This window comes from Malania oleifera, chromosome 3, assembly GCF_029873635.1.
Source record: "Malania oleifera isolate guangnan ecotype guangnan chromosome 3, ASM2987363v1, whole genome shotgun sequence".
Lineage (NCBI taxonomy): Eukaryota > Viridiplantae > Streptophyta > Magnoliopsida > Santalales > Ximeniaceae > Malania > Malania oleifera.
This window is the reverse complement of record NC_080419.1, coordinates 92,977,104-92,998,817: the sequence shown is the minus strand read 5'-3', so window position 1 is coordinate 92,998,817 and position 21,714 is coordinate 92,977,104. Positions and strand designations below refer to the sequence as shown.

The following is a 21,714-nucleotide window of genomic DNA, read 5'->3' as shown; positions in this document are numbered from 1 at the left end:
TGAAAATTGTCAATTTTATATTTCTATTAAACCCCATTTTTGTTTGTGCAATGACTCCAATGAGTGTCTTCAAAACCAAAAAAAATAAAAAATATTAAAAACATTTGCTAATTCATCGTTACAGGTATAATACAATACCAAGTTAAAATGAAGAAATCAACAAGTCAATAGTAGTGTGAACAGCAACACCACCACAATTTTCTATGGTAATTACTACAAATACTATAATTATAAAATAATTACTGACATTAATAACTTTGTTACAAATTAAAATAGAATCCACTTTCTTACGAAAATAATAATTCTAGTACAAAGAATAACTCAAGTAATACCGAAACATCCCTTTCTGGGTTATGTGCACAACATCAGTTTGGACATAGTTAATGTTTCCTAAGTTCACTTCTCTCAAAACCATAGTTTTGAAAACCAAACCCAACCAGGTTGGACCAGAACCAGTCAACTCACTGGTCCAGGTAAGAGGCTTAAACTGGAAATTGAGTGACCTGGTGTCAACCCACTCAGACATAGATGACTTGGTCCAACCCAGCCAGACTCAGTGAATTAACTGGGTTGAACTGGTTTTCAATAAAAATGTACACTGCAAATTGCAGCCATCCCAGTTAGAACCCACGACCTCAGGTATAATGAGAAGGAACCTTATCACGGAAGCCCCCATTTTTTATTTGTTCAATAACCAATATATATATGATATATTATGTCATCTAAAATTATAAGTTAAAAATATAGAATATACAATTTTAAAATATTTTACCTTGAAGTATTTGACTGAAACTTGAAAATATTAAGAAAAACAGCAGCAGATATTAAGGAATCTAAATTTTTCATACTTGATTATGAAAAGTCAAAAAAAAAAAAAAAAAAAGGAAACCAAATATGTAACGAATCAATCAACAAAATTTTTATTTTGCACATTATTAACATTTATTTTTTTCTTAATTTTAAGTCATACCAGAACAAATTTTTTTTTTTAATGTTATTCAATAAAGAAAGAAAATAAAATATAAGATGAATTTCCTATTTTTTATTTTTTTTAAATTAAATTATTGATCCCAACAGAACGTAGATAAATTTCAACTAAATAAAACTCTATATTACTATTATTTAATATTTATTTAACTTTTAATGATGATAATAGTTATCAACAACATCATCATTAAACTCTCTTTGTAATACACATACACACAAACATGCATGCATACAAATGTGTGTGTGAGTGTAATATCACCAATTTGAGCTTCGAAACCATGCTCAAACTAGTCCTTCCAAAAGGCTGTTACTAAAGTTCCATCTAGGTCATATGTTGCCATTGCTTTTACATGTGTCGTTTGGGCCCTAAGTCACCAATATGAAACCTTGATAACAAAAAAATGTATCCCTTGCCTAAAACCATGGTCTTAAATTTCTACAAAATTGTCAAAATTTTGGTCGAAATTTCCAATTTCTGTCACCCTCGAAATTGAAATGATAGTCGATTTACGTCTTGCATAATTTCCATCGAAATCTCAACATATCATCTGAAATTTATCAAAATCTGAAATTTTAGCGAAACTTGTCGAAATTTGAACTATGCAATGAAATTCAAATAAGGGATTTAGGAGTGAAATGAAATTTCTCTTTTAATTTATTTTATTTATCAAAACAAATGATTATTTCAAGTGCTTTTGAAATTATATGAAAAAATAAACTTACAACAACATTTTATTTAACCATTCATTTCTAAATTATCATTATTTGTATAATAAATAATATTTAAATGATTTATGAATTTCATTTGTATTAACTTATTCACTAAATATGTTTAATGTACATTATCTTACGAATATGTTTGACGCACATATTATATAAAAACTTCTCCACCTTATACACAGCATAGATGTATTTACATGTAATATATTAGTCATAAAACTTACATTATTATGTCTATCAATCATTTCTATACCTTCATAAAAGAATTCCATGTTTTACTAATGATTTACATTATTTTTTCAAATTGAAATCGAAACTGACATCAAAATCCAAATTTCTGTCAAAATTTCCGTATTCTTGGATTTTCAAAATTTGAGTCAAAATCGAAATTTAAGACCTTGCCTAAAACCAATGTTAATCGTATATTGACCTAGTTAAAAGAAAGTCAAAAAGATGAAAACTAGTTTACGTTGTAATGAGTGTCTTCAAAATAAAAGAAACTCAAACTGTCACAGATACAATACAATACCAAGCTAAAATTATGTGAACGGTAAGTCGTTTGTAGTATGAATAGTAGCACCACTACAATTTGCTAGTGAATATACTATCATAAATCAAACAACAACAACCAGGCATTAAGTCCCTCTAGGTGGAGTCAGCTACATGAATTCTTTCCCACCAATTTACACAATCTTGGGCAATTTCATATAACAATATGAGGGCTTTTAAATCCTTACAATTTCATTCCAAGTTATTTTAGGTATACCTATCCCTTCTACTACCACTAACAATAACTAGCTCACTCCTCACTCGTGCACTGTTTGGCCTAAGTTGCTGGTGCCTAAACCATTTTAGTCACCTCTCGTTTATTTTATCTTCTACACGTGTTTTGCCTAACTAACCAAGAAATAGGTTCACTCCTTATTTATTTTTAAATGTCATACCCCTCATCCACCTTAGCATTCACATTTCAGCAACTTGGTTATGTTGTTTCATGATTGCCCAACATTCTTACCCATATATCATAGTTGGTCTTATACCGGTCCTATAAAACCTTCTTTTTAATTTTAAGGGTATTCTATGACCATACAACACACTTTCTCCTAATGCATTAGGGATATGTTTTTTGGAGTTTTGGAGGAGCTATGGTGGGTTTTCTCTTCTTCCTTTGAGGGCTACTTTCTTCAGAATTTGAAGTGCTTTTGCAGGTGTAAGAATGGGAAGGTTCTTTAAAAGTGTGCTCCTATTGCCCTCGTGTGCTATAATTGGAGCATTACACTAAAAAAAAAAATGCAATGGCAAGCAATTCCTTCTACTTTTGTTTGAAGTAATTTTTTCTGGCTTTGCTTTGGCACTCACTTAATGGTGCATTCAAAGGAGTACCTTTTCATAATATGCAAAAGGGTTGGCAATCCTTACACCATTAGTGTTTTCTTTTGGTTTTGATTAATTCAGGACATCATCTTGTCCTCCTAGTTTTACTATGCCTTCTTTCTTTCTTAATAAATTTCCATGCTTCTTAAAAAGGTAAATGATGACCAAGAAAATCGCTTATAACATAGAAATAATCATCGTCTTGTCCTTGTCTTTCATCCACCTCTCTTAATAAATTTCCATGTTTGCTAAAAAGGAAACTGATGACCAGAAAAATTATGCCGCTCATTAAAAAGGCAAAAAATCAGCAATATATTAAATTATATAAACAATTTCAATCAGAATTGCAATTTGAAATGATTAGTGTTCCAATTGTATGGTTTTAAGAAGGGATTGATGGACACATTGTACATTGATGGACACATTGTAGTTCATCACTGCTTTAATCTGATACTGCCATGGACCCAAGCCTGGGCCATTTATCAATGACCAAAGGAGGGGTAAAAGAAGAAGAAGAGAAAGAAAAGCCACAGAGATAACTAGAGAAACAATTTCATCACTTCATACCAAATCACATAACTATAGAAATGAAGGCAATCAAGTGTTCCAGGCCAAACACAAAAAAACCAAACCTGAACTGCAAGAAATGCAACATCCAGCCAATCTAAATAAATATCACAAAGACATAAAACAATCACATTGACATATACTTAATCAACAAATGAAATGGCATTCAATATAACAAGAATATTATATACCTAGCCTTTGAACGAGCATCTATGTGTTGATGAGTTTTCTCCTCAATGTTCTTCTTAACCTAAAAAATAGAGCACACTTATAAACATTGAAAATAAAAAGCATATGGTATCCAATCAGAAACTACATAGGAAACTTCTCCTGTTGTGGTGACTGTCTAGGCACTCAATGAGACAGCACTCATTTATACCCACACAACACCAACATGGATACCCACAAATGAGTCCATCCTAATACACTTTAAACCTGACCATTAAAATGTGAATTTTGGCATCGAATATTGTAATAGAGGGTGAGCCATGACATGGAGGAGTAAAATGGAGGAGTGCGTCAAGTGTGTTGTGTGATCGCAGAATACCCTTAAAATTAAAAGGAAAGTTTTATAAGATGGCTATAAGGCCAGCTATGCTTTATGGTTTAGAATGCTAGACAACTAAGAAACAACATGTACAAAAAATGAAAGTTACTGAGATGTGTATGTTAAGGTGGATGAGTGGTTTAACCGTAAAAGATAAAGTAAGAAATGAACATTTTTGCAATAATTTAGGCATAGCACCGGTTGAAAACAAGATATGGGTGGGCCAACTTAGATGGTTTAGGCATTCGAAACGCAGACCTAATAGCGCACTTGTGAGGAGGAGTGAGTTAGTTATGGTTTCTAGCATGAAAAGGGGTAGAAGTAGGCTTAACATAAATTGGAATGAGGTAGTGAGGAAGGATTTAATAGCTCTTAATTTAATAGAGGAAAAGGATTTATGTAGCCAACCTCACTTAGTCGGACTTCAGGCTTGTTGTTGTTGTTGTAGGGTGAGTCATGACATACAGTGAGGAAAAAGCCTCTCCAAAATCAAGGTCTTAAATTTCAATTTTGACAAAAATTTCAAGGCTTCAGAAGTACTGGAATTTCAATAGAAATCAATGTCATTTTATTCTTCAAATTTCAAAAGTACAGGAATACTTCCATTGGTAATATGCAGTAAAGCATGGAATATTTTATGAAACTTTGAAAACTGTTATTAGACATAATAAAGCAAGATCTAGAACTAAAATATCATAAACAAAATACATCAAAGACAGGTATATTGGGTTTAAGGTGCCATAGCTATAATACAACAAAGATATTAAAATGTTCAACTAATATAAATGAAATTATATATTAAACATATTCAATTAATATAAATGAAATTTATAAACCATTAAACATTATTTTATCCTACTATACAAGGATTTAAACATAAATGGTCAAGTAAAATGTTGTATCTAATATCTAAGTTTAATTTTTCATACAATTTCAAAAGACAGGAAGTTCTTCATGCCCTTCTTCTAATAATCTTTAGTTTCAATAAGAAAAGAAGGTAAATTAAAACAAAGAGCTTTTTGTGTTTTGAATCTCAAATTTGAATTTCAAGGAATTTTTTCTGTATTTAAAACTATGAAAAATTTCACAGAAATTTTTAGATTCTTTTCAATTAACTTCATGTGATCTATCAAAATTTCAAAAGTAAATTTTGTAAAACATAAATCGACTATGATCATGGAAAGCAAAAAATTCTACAGAAAAAACTTTGACATTTTTTTGGAAATTTAAGACAATGCATGGAAGGTGAGGCTGCTTAAATCGTACCTTCCCGAAACCCCTAATATAGTGTGGAAGCTCTGCATTAGGTTCTACACAGCACAGCATGTAAGAATTCTAATCATTAGTAATTTTTTATAATGTATTATTCATTGATCCAAAGGGCACATGTTTTAACTTTTTATAATGATGTCCCATAACATTGGATCTGACTATCAAAGACAATGCACCATGAATCCATGATTTTCCTATCATGCACAAACTCATAAGCTCAAGTGTCGATACAAATTTATTTTCCATATAAGAAATTGCATAAAAATATATAGCTATATTCTGAGTTGCCACATTCAACACCATGAATCCACACTCAAGGTCAAACCCAAAATAATACATTCTGCAAAACTCCAGATTGCGTTATAGCCATTACGTTTGATTTGTAAAACTCAAGGAGGTCCACATTATGTCAATTTAGGTCCGTAGACACCTAACAAAAGACTTCACTATTTATAAAATATAGTTCAAAATCCACTCATCATGTCAGTAACAATAGCCAATCATGTGGGATAAACATAGTGAAATATTATGTACTGGCTGATGACTCCATACAATCAATATTTCTTAAACTTTAATTTCACTAAAATTCTAAGGCTTCAAAAATTGAACAAATTTCAATTCGAATTTCAATACAGATGTTGAATTGAAAAAGTTAAATAAGTTAATAGTAAAATATGTAAATTTTCTTTTAGTTTTGCAAACTGCAAATAAAGATGCATGGTTTAGAACTGAAATATTTCAAAAAAAATTCATAAATGACATGAAATGTATAGGCGCTATAACTATTAAACTATTGGTGTATAAAAAATCTGCAATTAATATTAATGCAATTCAGAAATCAATTAAATATTATTCCATAATAAACACAACTCATCTAGACCAAAGTAATGTCAAACAAACTGTTATAACTAGTCTATAAAATATTATAAGAGTTGTAGAAGGCTCAAAGTTGTCATTCCCATTATTTAATTAACGACAAGTTGACCATCAGTGGCCAATTCATAATGAAATCTGTATACAACAATCAAATGCATATATTTTATCAAAATAAACTATAAAAATATTCATCAACACTAATTTGCAAATTTAAACACGGTTTTCTTTAGATTATGGTGCAATTTTCCAATTAGATCAGAAATAACAAATTATCCACTAAATCAATAAGGTTAGCTACTATTGGCAGACACTAGTCCCTCAATCACATGCACTGCATGCCAAAAATTAAAAAACATAACAGATTAACAGAATGTCATAACTTACAATTGATTAAATATTAAAAGAACACATAATAACATATTCATAGATGTATGCTTGCATGTGTGCATAACATGACTTTAAAGTCCACATTGGCAATTTAATTGTAGTTCTAGTTTTGGTGACTTTTATATATGTCTTACATATGAGCACAGTTATAAATAGATATCAAGTTGTTTTTCTAATTGCTGCAACTAAGAGGTATAGGCAAAAGGCTTGATTTAAGGTAGGTATTTCTTCATAAGTTTTGCAATAACAAATAATATGACACAGTTTCTTTTCTAAACATTTCCATAACAAAACTAAACATCAATGGGAATAAAGGATCCCCAAGCTTGAACCCTCTACTCAAGAGAACAACCCTGAAGCAGTCTCACTCACTAACACCACCAACTTCACAATAGAAATGCACCTCCAATATCCAGGATCTTTACTTCCCATGAAATCCCATGCTCCCCAACACCCAGATAAGAAACTCCCAACTTGAGCTCATAGGCTTTTTCTATGACTATTTCACATATTAAATAAGGCTCCCCCTTCGACTACTTTAACTACATCCAATTGCTACCCAAATTACGCAAGAGCATGTCAATTGCTGCTCAGTAGCAATCCCAACACTCCCCATAACTTGTTAGCAAGCGCTTTGGCTAGCAGCTTGTACATGCTCACCACGAGGCTAATCGGACAGTAGTAATTGAGATCTTTGGCTCCACTTTTCTTCAGGGTTAAGGCTGTGAAGTGTGAAGGAAGCATGAAGTTACAATAAGCATCATCTTCCCTTTGAGGGACCCTACACTGTTTTTATTACAAAATAAATATATTAAGAAAGAAAGGGAGAGCACAAGAGATCCTCATAGCAGGAAAATAAAACAAACAAAAAAAAAAACAGAATAAAACAAAACAAAAGGGGAAAAAGAAACAGAAAATGAAATGACAACATAGCGAAAACTAACAATCCCAAATTAAGAAAACCTCTCTTAATCCATTCCCTTTGTAATTGATAGAGCTCTATAATCTTGCTAATTCACTACAGAAATGTGTGTACCAATCTGGCCTCATTGATTTGTCTCCATAAGGGTTCTGACCACCTCTTTCTCCTCAAAGAACCTCAAAGCTATAAGAATCCACCCATGATAGGCACCACGTCCATGCCATCCTCTTGACTCAAAAATTCAAGGTTATTAGAAATTTTCTTGTTTACTATACATGGAGGATGCTAAAGATTAACTAGGAAAGGACATAATTGTTCCTCTGGGTAGGTAAACAAACAAGAAGGCCCATGCTGGGTTTGGGGCTCAAAGTGGGGTCTCTTCCGTTACGATATCTAGGTCTGACTCGATGTTAAATCTAAAGATATCAAAGAGTGGGATTCAATGATTCCTGGAAGTGATTGAAAGCATGAATAGAATATAAGAATCTGTAGCTAAATAATCTAGTTTCGCCTTTATAGAGAGACAGAGAAGGAGTTCTCCAAACACTTACAACCCAACTTTTACTTTTAAGTTTTAAAAAGGGAAGTTGGACAAAAAAATGGCAAACAACTACTCAACTATTCTAGTTGTCATGCTTTAAATAAAGTTATTGAAGGTGTTAGAAGTTCATTGCTTCCTAAGCAAATTAAGTCTTAGTATGATTGGTAAGTACTAACTATGGCGTATATATAAAGGGCATCCCAGTGCACAAAGCTCCTACGTATGCAGGGTCCAGGGAAGAGGCGGTCCCCAATGGGTCTATAGTATGCAGCCTTACCTTGCATTTTTGCAAGAGGCTGTTTCCAAGCTTCGAACCCGTGACCTCCAAGGTCACACTGCAACAACTTTACCATTGCGCCTAAGCTCCCCTTTGCTATGGAGTATATATAACGGGTTGAAATTGTTTTATTTCCAATACATGGATGAATGGAACTTTTCTAGCATTGATTCCTTCTCTTGGCCATGTGGATTTCATAAACAAGCAGACTTCTAACAAACCCTAGGTGGATTTCCTAGGTTTTATTCTCTTCCTCATCCTCCTCCTTCCCTTAGGTACTATTCATAACTTCATACACACTTTCCACAGCACCTGAATTTCTCTGTTTCCTTCTCCTGGCAAACTACAACTCTACCCTCCTATCTCTTGCCTTCTACCACCATAAAGCCCTTACCCTAACAGCCTCAAATCCTAGTGATTTTCTTTTATCTAGAATTTCAGCCACCTGTACATGTGTTCCAGCCTTCGTGCTCATTAAATCTAGCCCTAGTTATCTTTATACCCTGGTCTTACTTTCTACCATGGCCACAAACCCTAAAATCCTTTATTTTTCCCTCAAACTGCAAACTCACATTTGCCACAAGAAGCCACACCACACTGCACCTTTTGTTGACCTCACATGTGACATCATCCCTAGCTTTTACTGATGTCAGCAACCACTAGTTGTGAAGCTTCTGATATTCAACTGATTTTCCCCATATGATTCAGATGAGAAAGAACAAGAAAATGAGAAAAGAAGAAAGGAAAGAGAACAAGAAAAAAAGAATCTATGCTTTCATTGTTTAATCCTGCTAGGCTATGTTAACAAGTGTGACCTTAACACATTTAACAAATGCTCAATTGAAATGCTTAAAACTCTATCTAAATGATCTTCCAAAAAAAATTCTCTGAATTGTTTGAACCTCATATTGAAACCTCAAACTTTTCAGTGAAACTTTGCAAAAATGGAACTACACCAAGCATTAATATTAGAGTGTGTGTGTTTTTTTTTTTAATGTTTAGTATTAGAGTGTTTATAAACTCGGTTGGTATAAAAAAAAATCTCAAACAATTCACAGATATTTCAAAGAAAATTTTGTAAAATGGACACCAATATTTTCTGTTTTAACGAAGGCTGTGAACACTTAAACTCCTAGGGAAGTTCAACTGTAATTTAACTCCTTGCAAATAATTACACCATCAGTACAGATCATAAAATTTCATGAAATTTGATAAAAATGTTTAGGAACCTGACCTGTTCAAGTGTCCAGACAAGATGTGGCTGGAATTTCGTCCGAAACGTGATTGGCCCAATCTGCACAGCAGAAATGTTTACCGTAGAAATATAGAGAATAAATTTGCAAAGGGAAACTGGAAAAGTAAAAAACATGGCTAAAACATACCAGAAAGTTCTAATAAAGAATAAATACAGTAAGTCCATCATGTGGCAAGCAGGGAAAAGGCTTCAATTTCTAGCAGGGGAAAAATATACAGTTTCGACTTTCAACCAAAATATCAATGGCTCAATTAGGCTTCAATTCATTTCTCAATATTAGATTGCATTGTCAAAGTTTCAACCAAAATATCAACATCTCAAATCGGTTTCAATTCATTTCCAAGTCATAAATTGCATTGTGGCAAGGAAAACATTTACTCTAATTCTCCTTTGCAAGCATAGAATTCAAGCTCTTGATTCAAAATTGTGAATGTGGAGAAAACGCACTACAAAATTGAATGGCATTTTGTTGAATTCCAAACAACTCCAAATCCAAAGATTTCATTTCATGCTCCTAAAAATGTGCAAGATTTTTAAAATCTACATGAGAACCAAGAATGAACTTCAGAAGTCTCTTTTTCTTGAATATTACAACAGCAAATAACATGAGAAAGAAAAAGAATAAAAAAATAAAAAAGCAAAAAAAAAACTCCCCATTCTTTTAAGCACCAAATCAGAGTCAAATCAAGATAATACAGTCAATGACCAATTCAAGATAACATAATGAAATGAATGAACTAGCAAAGAAAGGTGGTGCAACAGCAAAGTTTAATTCTTGAACCCCAGCCCTGCCAACTTCACCAAAACCACATCCCACTCCTACTTCATCTAGATCAGAAACTTAACAAAATATATTTAAATGATATTCTTCTCAACTTAAAACCCCAGAATTCTTCAAATTCCGTAGTGCATATTTTCCCATCTTCTCACAATGCTTGGACAGGATAGCCACAGGTGTGTTGCAAATGTAAACCAAATACATTTCCAATAACATGCTAGTCTAATCCCAACCAAAAACACTATACAATAATCATCCCTGTGTAACTTCTCTGCAACTCTAACCATCCAGCAACAGTTGCAAAAAATAAATCAAGGGAAACTAAGTGCTCTGATAAGATTTTATAATAGAACTAGTTCCTCACATTCTCTATGGAGTAACAACTTTTCCACATTCACCAACAAATCTCTGAGAACATGTGCAAAGGACAAAAAGGAACATCAAGTCCAAAAGGTGGCCAAAGATGCACCTAAGAAAATTCTGTATTTGCACCTCCTCCTAATCAATCCAACCAAGACACTTGATTCCTAGTCAATCCATAAAACAAGTATTGCTTCTTAACATGTTCTTAACGTTTGTCACAATGGCTGCACTTAGCATCGCCCAATTGGAGCACATTATTGTAGGGGGCATTTAAGGAATAGATTGAAACCCAGCCCAGACCACCCAGTCAACAGAAAAATCCTTCAAAAAGCTCCATCCCCACATTTCTAATCAGCCAAAACTATAGAACCAAGATTAAAGGGAAAATAATTTTAAAAATAAAGAAAAATAGCGATTTCATAATTAAAAAAAAAAATGAAGATTGAATATCATGCTACCCTGATAATTTTTTGCTCCTCACACAACCCCCATTTAAGCAAATAATCAAGCATCATAACACTACCATTTATCGTTTTTAACTCCAAATATACTTCTACAGTACGACATGGTATGAATGAATCCCTTCTTCTTCCCCACAATGCTCACTGCTTCCTTCTAATTTTGCCATGTTTAGCCCTTGATTATGCCACGGGATTCTTTTCTATATTAGATAGAAAGAAGAGAAGGTACAATGCAAAGGGACAAGGAGTCCACCAAAATACAACAAAAGACCATCAAAGAAAAAGAAAAAAGAAAAAAGAAAGCAAGCAAAAAACTCAAGATCACAAAATAAAACTAGACAAAATTAACCAAGGAAACCCAATTTCAAACCCTTTCCATCATAATTCATAATTTACCGAGCTCTTTAAAATTCGCTAACTCTCTTTGACCCTTCATCTCTCGACTTTTGCCACCATCCAGTTGCACTTCATTTCCTTTAAAATCAGTCAATTTCAAATCCATTTTATCCAAAAGATCTTCAGCTTCTAAATCCTTCCTAGGAATCTCCTCTACCAGTGTAGGCAGAATTTAATCCCTACACTGTAAATTATTAACCAAGCCCATTATTTTAAAAAATAGATACTCCCTCCAAACCTTCCAGCAGAACAGGATGAACATTAAGATAAATTCCTTAGCTCATCACAAGAATCAGAAACATAATCATATTGTTCTCAAATCTCATCCAACAACAGCCCCCCGCCACAGTCGAACTCACTACTATCATCTCTCTGAATCTCAAAAATCCCCTCAATTCTTTATCTCCTTTCCTTTACTTGCTCCATTGCTACCCCCAATATCTCCTTCTTTGCACGAGTGTCTTGCACTATACCCCATTGCCTGGGATTTTTTCTTTTTTAAAAAAAAATTGGGGCATTGGTACTTCAAACTTGTTAATTTTTTAAATTACCTTTAGGGTTGCATTGATTTAAAAACTAGGCTGTATTTCCACAATCAATTTTAATTTCTGTTTGATTATTGAAACTTAGTTCATTGTGTCACCCTTTCTTCCCTTCCCCTCCCCTCCCCCCAAAACAATCAAAAAACATACTTACGGTGTACATTGTCTATTTATTCGATCTTGGGTTGTCATTATTACATCAAGATCTGAGAAGTATACATGTTTATGTGAGTCTACCAAAGGACAAGGGTTCATTGGATATATGCATGTGTATGTCAATCTAGCATGGAACTTGGATTCATTGCATTGGTAATCGCTCTACTAAAGTCAAGTTATAGAGATTAGAGACCCGACAGTCAGATCCATCATTAGAATGTAAGCAACAGCAATATCTTTCCATAGTAAAATCACCAACATGAGCCAAAAAAACAAATACGAGGGATATCCAACATTTACTTCAGCAGCAAGACTATAAGAATTCCTTAATGATGATGTAACGGCATGTATTTTGAGAGACAAAGAATCTTTCTAGAAATCTTGCGGTTTCTAATTTCAAGGAATGAGAACCAAAAGAGCCCCCCCCCCCAAAAGAAAAAAAAGGATTAGTCACCAGTACTTGAAAGCCAACAAATTGTCTGAAAGCTCCAATCATTGGTCCAATGACACAAATGGGAAAAAATTAAGTTATAATATATTAACTTAGAAAACATTAGTTTAGACTAAGAACATAATTCTGCAGAAGTGTTATGTTTCTCTTGAATAGTTGAATCACACAACAAATGAAAGCATTTTTCATGATTCTCATAAAATTAAGGCCACAATTACAGGCCACAAAGTAGCTCTTTGCGCCTAAATAGAAATATTAAAAGCTTTCAAGATACAGCAATTTTTCCTAACCTTGGGAAAAAAAAAAAAGTTGAAAAAAAAGGAAGAAAAAACATTATGGTCTAAATATTCCAAAAGTGTGAATTGATAGAATGCCTTGAAGATGAATAGAATCTAACTGCTTAGATGTTTCAACAGGATATTCATATTCCATAAATCAAATGAGACGTAATTTATTAACTTACTGCCTGTCCCGAATATACTTTCTCTATTGCCTCACTAGCAGCACTAGCTTTCAAAATAGCATCACTTGAAGCACTAGATTCTACGTCAAAGCCTGAAGCACGCCATCTTGGCAAGCCTCCATCTAACACCCATACTCTGTCATGCCCAAAAACTCGGAACATCCTTCTCAATTTATAAACAAAATTAAGAAATAAGTTCATGTACATAATCACAGAGATATACATATCAATTTCAGTGAAATTTAACCCTCAATATCAGCCATAGCGCCTACCACCAAACACGAGCTGCACTAAAAATTCCCTTTCCATCATAAACCACAACTCCATCTTTGTTCTCAATACCAAGAGCAGTAACAGCAGCAGCAAAAGCTTCCTCTGATGGCAACATATGTGGCAACTGAAATGAATCATTGAACTATTTAGAATACCCAGAGGAACCAATAGAAAAAAAAAAAAAAAGGAACATGATATTGTAATCTCCCGCATGTTGCAAATAAAGAAAGATAAGCATAATGTACGTTAAACAGCTTGATCTTATCCAAAAAGAGAAGGGGTAAAATTCAAAACAAATATATGTGTAGATATATAAGAACAAGAGGTGGGGGATAAGAGATCCTCCTAAAAAAACAGAAAAAATAAATAAAACTAAAAATAAAATAAAGCACTCCTCCCGTCCCTCTGAAGAACTGACAATAACAGTCCCCAAAAAAAACAAACAAACGCAAAAGGAAGCAAGGAAAACAACTCTATCCCCAAGAAGGCCAGAGCAAGTAGCTTTGCCATTAAAAAACCTAGTATTCCTTTCAGTCCAAAGCATCTAAAAGAGAGCAAATAGAGCTCATCTCCATGATACTAGCCCTTCCTTACTTCACCCAAAGCCTCTGTAATGCATCATCAAGAAAGAATCAACCTTCAAGGGGAGCAACACATCATCTACAGGTGAAAACAAAAATATTCAAAGCCAGACAGTGGAGGAACAAGTGATCAGCGGTTTCATTTGACTTAGAGCACATGAAGCACATATCTGGATTAATAGCTTTATTAGGTCTCCACGTTTGCAACAAAACATTGGTATTAAGATATATAACTGTCAAAACAGATGTATATTTGGAACAGTTTCAACTAGTTTGAAAATTAATTGCTTAATGTACGACTACATTTATCCATATTTTTCCTGACCATTGTCTTTAATTTTGGATTTCAGGAGGGTTCAACAAGAAATCAAGGTACAATTTTTTTTTTGCAAAATTTCTGAAATATTGGCCACAATTATGCAAATGTGGGAAATTTTGGCTGAGATTTCAAGGATTTAAAATAAAAACTAAAGAAAAGCCAGCTCAATTTGTGGTCTTCTATTTTGTCTCTAAATTATTCACAATCTTCTATTTAATATTTCCCAAAGTTTCATTAATAATTTCCATAATCAATTATATGAGTTTCTGGTGTTTCTTTAAACCAAAATAAAAATTTCTGTCTAAATTTCTGTAACTAGAGACCCTTGAAATTTCCATTGAAATCGAAATTTTGGTTCTTGTTATTGATGTGCTAGAAAGAAACAGGCAAATGTTGATACAAGAAGAACAATTACAATAAAGCCAAAGACTTGAGGTATTTTGACATGTAAACCATTATATAAGAGATAAGCTAGCTTCTTTGCGTGCCTGCACTAAAATGTTAGAAAATGTGAAATTCAATGCATAGTCATAAGAAAAAGAAGCATTAATTTAGGTGAAACCATCTCACATTTGCAGTTCGATCTGATATCCCATCCACGTCAAAGAAAAGGGCGCCAGGAATGTGGGCAACCTGTTCAACATTACCCCCGGACATGAACACAATCTGACATATAATTTAAAGCCCTTCTAAATTGATATCAACTTTAGTAATCCATAAAACTAGAGTTCCAGGTGATAAGATAATTGTGCTCCACCAAAGTCAGAATCAACACCTGGTACTCTTGAAGTGGATTCCTCTGCTCATCTGGCATGTACCACGATGCATCCAACACCTGGCAGGAAGAAATTATTAAATGAATAAATAAAACAATAGCAACCAACATGTAGAATCTAAGAAAATGAGCATAATACCATCCTACTTAAATAAAATCATGAAGTTTAACAGAACTTTCTTCTAATTTATGTTTCAAAAGGACTAAAGAAGGTAACTACCCTAAGCAAAACAACCATACAAAGTTCAGATATCCACTTGCTTAATATTGTAGGCTGATTTGAAACCATGGATCCGACAGAACCCAGAAAATAGACCACAGATTTTGCAGTACAATAAGCACAAAGGAATCTAAAGTTGGACTTGTCTTAAAATCTAACAGGCCCAGCTTGAATGAGTCCGATGAGCTAGGTTAAAGCTTTGCCCCAAGGTGAACTCAATGGAAGCTCAAAGTTAGTTGCACTCAGTACACACACTTTAGTATGAAATACATAGTAATGTTTTTTAGGACCGTATTAAAACCATACTCCACAAAGACAATGGGCGTTGTCAACTAAAACATTTGATCTCCACAAGTATCATACAGAATGATGTCTGCTGAAGCTGTCAGCATTGGTTCCAGTAAGCGCATGACAACAATATGATACAATTAGAGAGTAAAGCATTGCACTTAAAAAATTCATGACACATGATAAGCAATACATGTGAGGATTCAACTCTTTTTTGGCAGTACTGTACCAAAAGCAAACTGAAATTTTGTTTTCCCATTCAATAATGCAATGTTTTGTAGGTAGATCAAGGTTAAGTGAAAGCAACTTTTAAGGGCTTCTGATTTCTTACGTCTCCTCTAATAAAAATTTGCAGTGATGCTCAAAATCTAACACCATTTATCCGTCTCCCTAAATTAAAGTAAGTTGTTTGCTAAAAACTCAATTTTTAATTACCTTTTCCTCAATATTTCAAAGCACTTGAAGAATGCCATTAAAGGAGATCTTTTGCAAACGTGGGAGTTTGTAACTCAAGCTTGAATCATTAATATGAATCAAATTGTCCTATGTAATGAGATAATATAAAGGCACTTAAACTTGTCCAACTGCATAATATGTTCTTTCAAAAAAAATTTGAGTCAAAAGGTTAGAAAGCCAACAATTTGTACAATATTACAAAGTATTTTAGTGCAATGAGCTTCTATATATTGAAATAAGTATCATTTAAAACATAATGTTCCGTATTAAAATGGAGGTAAACCTTCAAATTTATTATTAATATAAAAGGAAAAATAACTGACCTCTCCTAACTCATATTGAAAGACAATGAATTCCTTGACTTCTCAAAAATCCGACTAACCCCCCCACCAGTAACATGAAGTCAGTGGAGATATGTTTTGATATTCTTGTCCTTCTTTGTTCAAACTACCCTACCAACCCCTCTCAGTGACAATTAAAGCCTTCCCCTCTTTTTTGCATATTTATATTTCTCTCTCTCCCTTTCTCTATTTTACTATGATCAATTCATTTCTATATTAATTTCCCCATTGAAGCTCCTTCAACCATCTCTTTGGAGTCTACACTCTGCAAAAGAAAATTTAGAAACAAAACAAAGAAAAGGAAGGTAGAAAAGGGGAAACACCTCTGGTGAGGGGTGGCCTAGGACACGACTAATATATGATCCGCAAAGGGTAACTGTTGTAGTCATGTGGTGACTCCCAAAGCAATATAGCTGACTGTTCAAGCTTTTATTAAGACAGTAAATAAGTCATGTTACCTATGGTGGTCTAGGGTATTTACAACAATGGGATTTCCGTGATGTGGCAAGTTGTGGAAAGATGAAGAGAGGAGAGAGATGACACAAAATCAGTAGCTGCCAACTTGCCACCCTAACATATAAACATTTCTTCTTCAGGCTCATTTCGTGCCATTTTGTTAATTGGAATTGCAATAGGCAGGAAAACTCATGAATTATCAATATTGTTAATCATTTTCCTCACATGAATTTAACATGCAAGACAAGCTACGTTAGAACTGGAAAACAAATTAAGTTACAATCCATAGGTTTTTTCCAAAAATAAAAATAAAAAATAAATTTTCAGCCGTTTTCAAGCTCTAAATAATTCCTACACCAAGTAAAAACCGAACATGACATCAAACCCATAGATAAACCCCACTCCCTTCTTCAACAGTAACCCTCAGTCATGGCCACCATCTCCTGATCCCAAAATCCCAACTGAACTTTTGCTCACCACCCCCCCCCCCTCCTACCATGAAGCCATCACCTAAAAATAACACCCTAAAAGCCCTTTCTCCTTGACACCACCATGAAATTGTTTCTTCCCACCAAAATCTCACTATCATTCATGCAAAACCAAGGGCACCATCCCTGGAGCTGTCCACCATATTCTCATCTCCAGCATCTCTCTTGCACAAACCACCAAGGAAGGGTGTCACTAGCAGTTCATCATCCCATAAACCCACCAACAGCTATGGTAGCTATGGCATCCACCAAGTCCCAAACACTCTAACTAGAAACAAAGGGCAAGTCTTAATAACATTTTTTGCTAGCAAGCATGAATGGTATAGCCAAATAGAATACTTGCTTTAAGAAGAGAGCATAACACTTTATAACCTTTAAGGGAGGACAAAATAAAAGCGAACGGATTTTTTCTTGCTAGGAGGGGAGATCATTTATCATGTAAGGATTGTAAAGTTATCCCAATTGAAAGCTTGACTACACAACTGTTGACTTTTTGAATCCTATCTCATTTTGATTATGACAAATACAAAGTATCTTACCTATGCACTGAGTCATTTGAGCAGGATCATCCTTTGCATGCACTAAGGGTAGGAACACAAGGAAGTCATACAGTCCATAAAGTTCAAGTCTAAGATGGCTCTTGAAGAAGCAAAAGGAATGAAGATTGAAGACAACTTTTATTTCTCGCATTCAATTCAGTTTGGTTTGTAATTTGTGGTCTGTAATGACTGCATCATGCATGATAGGATTATATGCTCAAGACCATAGATTGATCTTAGGGATTCACATTCGGTCGACCGACGCCGGATTTTTTGAGTTAGCTCAAATGACCTTAAATCGACCCTAGGCCCCTACACATCACTTGCACAAATCCCCTCTATGCAAACAGGGGTAAACTATACTCAAAATCAGGACCTAAAAATAATAATTGAAAGTCAATCAACCGAACCCAGCTAGATATAACCAGCTCAGTCGACCGAACCATTCAGGGGTCAACAGTTTGACCAAGGTTCAGTCGACCGAACGTTTTTGAACGTATCTTACACAATCGACCGAACTAGCATGTGTCTGACGCCCAACGGTTTAGCTGACCGAATGTTCAGTTCATTTATGATTGAGTTGACCGAACCATATAAATAGCAGACTAAATTTCAAATATAGTTAATCGAACCTCGAACGATTTCAAAATCGCCTTAATTCAGTCGACTATATCTGTAGTTCAGAAGTGTCTCAATCGACTGTACTTATCAATATAATCGACCGAACTTAAAACACAATCAGCCGAAACTCTTAGGCTGGAAATTTTTTAAAGGGCTAAAACGTCATTAACTTTTAATTAAACTTTTCCAAAATACCGAGCGTGTCCCCAACGGTCATAATTTTCGGAAAATCTATAAATACCCCCTCATAACTCCAAATTAGTAACTTTGATTAACCCAAATTTTCTCTTTAATCCATTGTTAATCAAAGTTCCCCCAAAATGTTTTTTATTGTCAAAATCTTTCTTTTGGAGCAAAATCTTTTATACAAATCTCTCCAACTCTCTTTCATGCTTTTATTTCAAAATCATTTTTGAAGAGAATATTTTATTTATGGCATTTTATTTGCATATGCTTTCACTTGTTATTTATTTCCTGAAAATTATTTTTGAGAGTATTGCTTAGGTTTTCTCTCGGTTATTTCTTTGATAAATATTTTTTGGGAGAAAATTATATACAGTACAAATATTTTCTTGAGCTTAAATTCCTAGATTCTCCAAATATTCTTTACTTGCAAAAATATTTATAGGAGAACAATAATACTCATTTTTCATATATATTTTATTTGTGCCAAATTATTTGATAGCACCCTTACTCTACTGAGCATAATGCATATCATTAGAGAGTGAATATATTTTATGAGCTTAAATGTGTACATCTTAGCTTATTGTTTGCAGCATGTAATATGTACAAAAATGTTTTTATTGTATCGGTTGGGTTCAGCTCAGAATTGAACTGGGGAATCTCAGCCCCGTAAGTGAGACCGGTTCGATTCAGCTTGAAAATTGAACTGGGGAGTCTCAGCCCCGTAAGTAAGACAAGTTGGGCTCAACCTTGTAATTGAGCTGTGGTTTACCTTATCCCGTAAGGAAAGGTTACAACGGCTTCTGGTCCGCCCGTTTAAGTAAGCACGGATCGTGCAATCCTTGGAGGATATGCCCAAGGCAAGGACGTAAGCTGGTTTGGCCGAACCTCGATAACAAATATTGTGTCGTTCTCTCTCTATCTCATTTAATTACTGTACTTTAATTTCCACACTTGTATGATTGCTTATTCATAGTTCTAATTATTTGCATGCACACCTTTATTTCAATGAGATATGCTGCACATGTATGTTCACACTTATAACTTAATCATATTATATACACGACCATAATTATAATGGGATATGATATGTGGTGAATCGGCAAAACGTTTAAATTAGTCGAAAAGTTTTAAAACCCAATTCACCCGCCCTCTTGGGATCACGTCAATTCCAACAATTGGTATCAGAGCCTCATTGCAAAAGGCTTAATTGCTTATGCTAAAGATCGCAACAGCTCAACTTTTCGATGTATCCCAGTTTTGAGAATCAGCACTTTGCAAATCCTCCATTGTTTTCACTGTATAGATTTTACTATTTGTTTATTGAAAATGTTGTCGTAAAATCAATTGATTAGAGGTTTTGGAATGTGCTTCGTACAGGAAATCATATCCGATAGAAAAATGATTTTAAAACGCATGTTTCCCAAACCTAAAAATGATTTGAATTTGCATGACATTATTTTAATGCATATCATTTGAGTGTCATGCATATTGTATTGTGCCTTGACTACTAATATTCCCGCAAAGCTTATGTTTTATAGTAGTCCTAAGGATTTTGGGGAACCATGAGGTATATAGAAACCGAAAGAGAGTAAACACCAGAACTCAAACGCTTAAGAAGGAGTAACATGGAAAGGTATATCTAGCCTCCTTCTATTTTTATTGATTATTTCATGACATGATTCATGATGTTTATACTGAGTTGAATTTTATTTGAATCATGAAAACTTATTTATAATTGCATACCATCTTATGAGGTGTACTTTAAAAGAATTCCTTTTATACTCATAAGGTTTTAAGAATATAATATATAAGAGGTTATATTGTGTTAAATGCTTAAATAGTGTTTTACGCTTAAAATTCTAAACTTCAATATACACTATTATCATAGTAAGAACCATAAGAGAAGCATGCCAACATGTGTTTTTAAATTGATAATATCCAATCAAAGCTTAATACATATACATATCATTATGATTGGTTAAAGTCTGAAAATATTGGCTATAGCATGATTTAGTGAATCCCCTTTAAATGGCCAAAGGAGTTTTATCAGTGGAAATAATTATTTTTTGCTATATATGCTTGTATGAATATCACAAATATAGCATATCTTTGTCCATCACATAGTAAGAAGTTTTAGGAAATTGATCTTATGCTATGCAATGTATAATCCTAAACTCATAATTTAGCTTAAATGATAAATTAAATTCAAGGAATTTATAAGCTCATCCCCATATTAGAAAATATTAGCCATGCCAAGTATTGATAATTGAATATATAATTCCTTGCCTACATGACTAAGGGGGAGCAGAGTATTTATTTCTAAACTGCAAATCACTGTCCATATATTATGGAACGTTTAAACTCTTTAATGGATAGTAAATTATAATCACTACTCTAAATGCTCAAAAATTTATTATACTTGATGGATGGACTATATTTTTGAAATAATATATTTAGTTGAGCTGAATGCCACTGCCCATCATGGTTTGAAATAACGGCCGTTAAGTAGCATAACGGCTGATACATAACGGAAATCGAAGGCTCCGATACCAATATGGGCCGATAATGCCGTTTGGAAAAAATTCACAGGCTTAACGACCGTTACGGAGACGTAACGGCCCGTAACGGCCGTTACCCCAACGTTACACTTCGTAACAGTCCGTTACGCACCGTTACATGGCCGACAGCTTGCAAGAATCTGAATCCCTAAAGGCTTTCTGCTGCAGCGCTGCTTTCCCCCTCTCCCAACTACCCATCTGCCATTCAATCTAACAATCCAACTCTAACATTCAAAGAGCAAACTGGAAAGTAAAAAACTTACCTTGAAATTTTGTTG

General features: G+C 33.9%; 1 protein-coding gene across 1 annotated transcript in view; it reads right to left on the bottom strand.

Moving 5' to 3' along the window:
• LOC131150597 (thiosulfate/3-mercaptopyruvate sulfurtransferase 1, mitochondrial) overlaps positions 1–21,714 on the bottom strand; it is a 52,553-nt gene that overhangs the window by 5,259 nt on the left and 25,580 nt on the right. Inside the window, exons 3-8 of the mRNA XM_058101419.1 lie at positions 15,284–15,343; positions 15,079–15,141; positions 13,608–13,732; positions 13,336–13,498; positions 9,705–9,764; positions 3,840–3,898 (exon numbers count right to left, since the gene is read on the bottom strand). Of these exons, the coding sequence (XP_057957402.1) occupies positions 3,840–3,898; positions 9,705–9,764; positions 13,336–13,498; positions 13,608–13,732; positions 15,079–15,141; positions 15,284–15,343 (530 nt within the window). The remainder of the gene's footprint in view (positions 1–3,839; positions 3,899–9,704; positions 9,765–13,335; positions 13,499–13,607; positions 13,733–15,078; positions 15,142–15,283; positions 15,344–21,714) is intronic.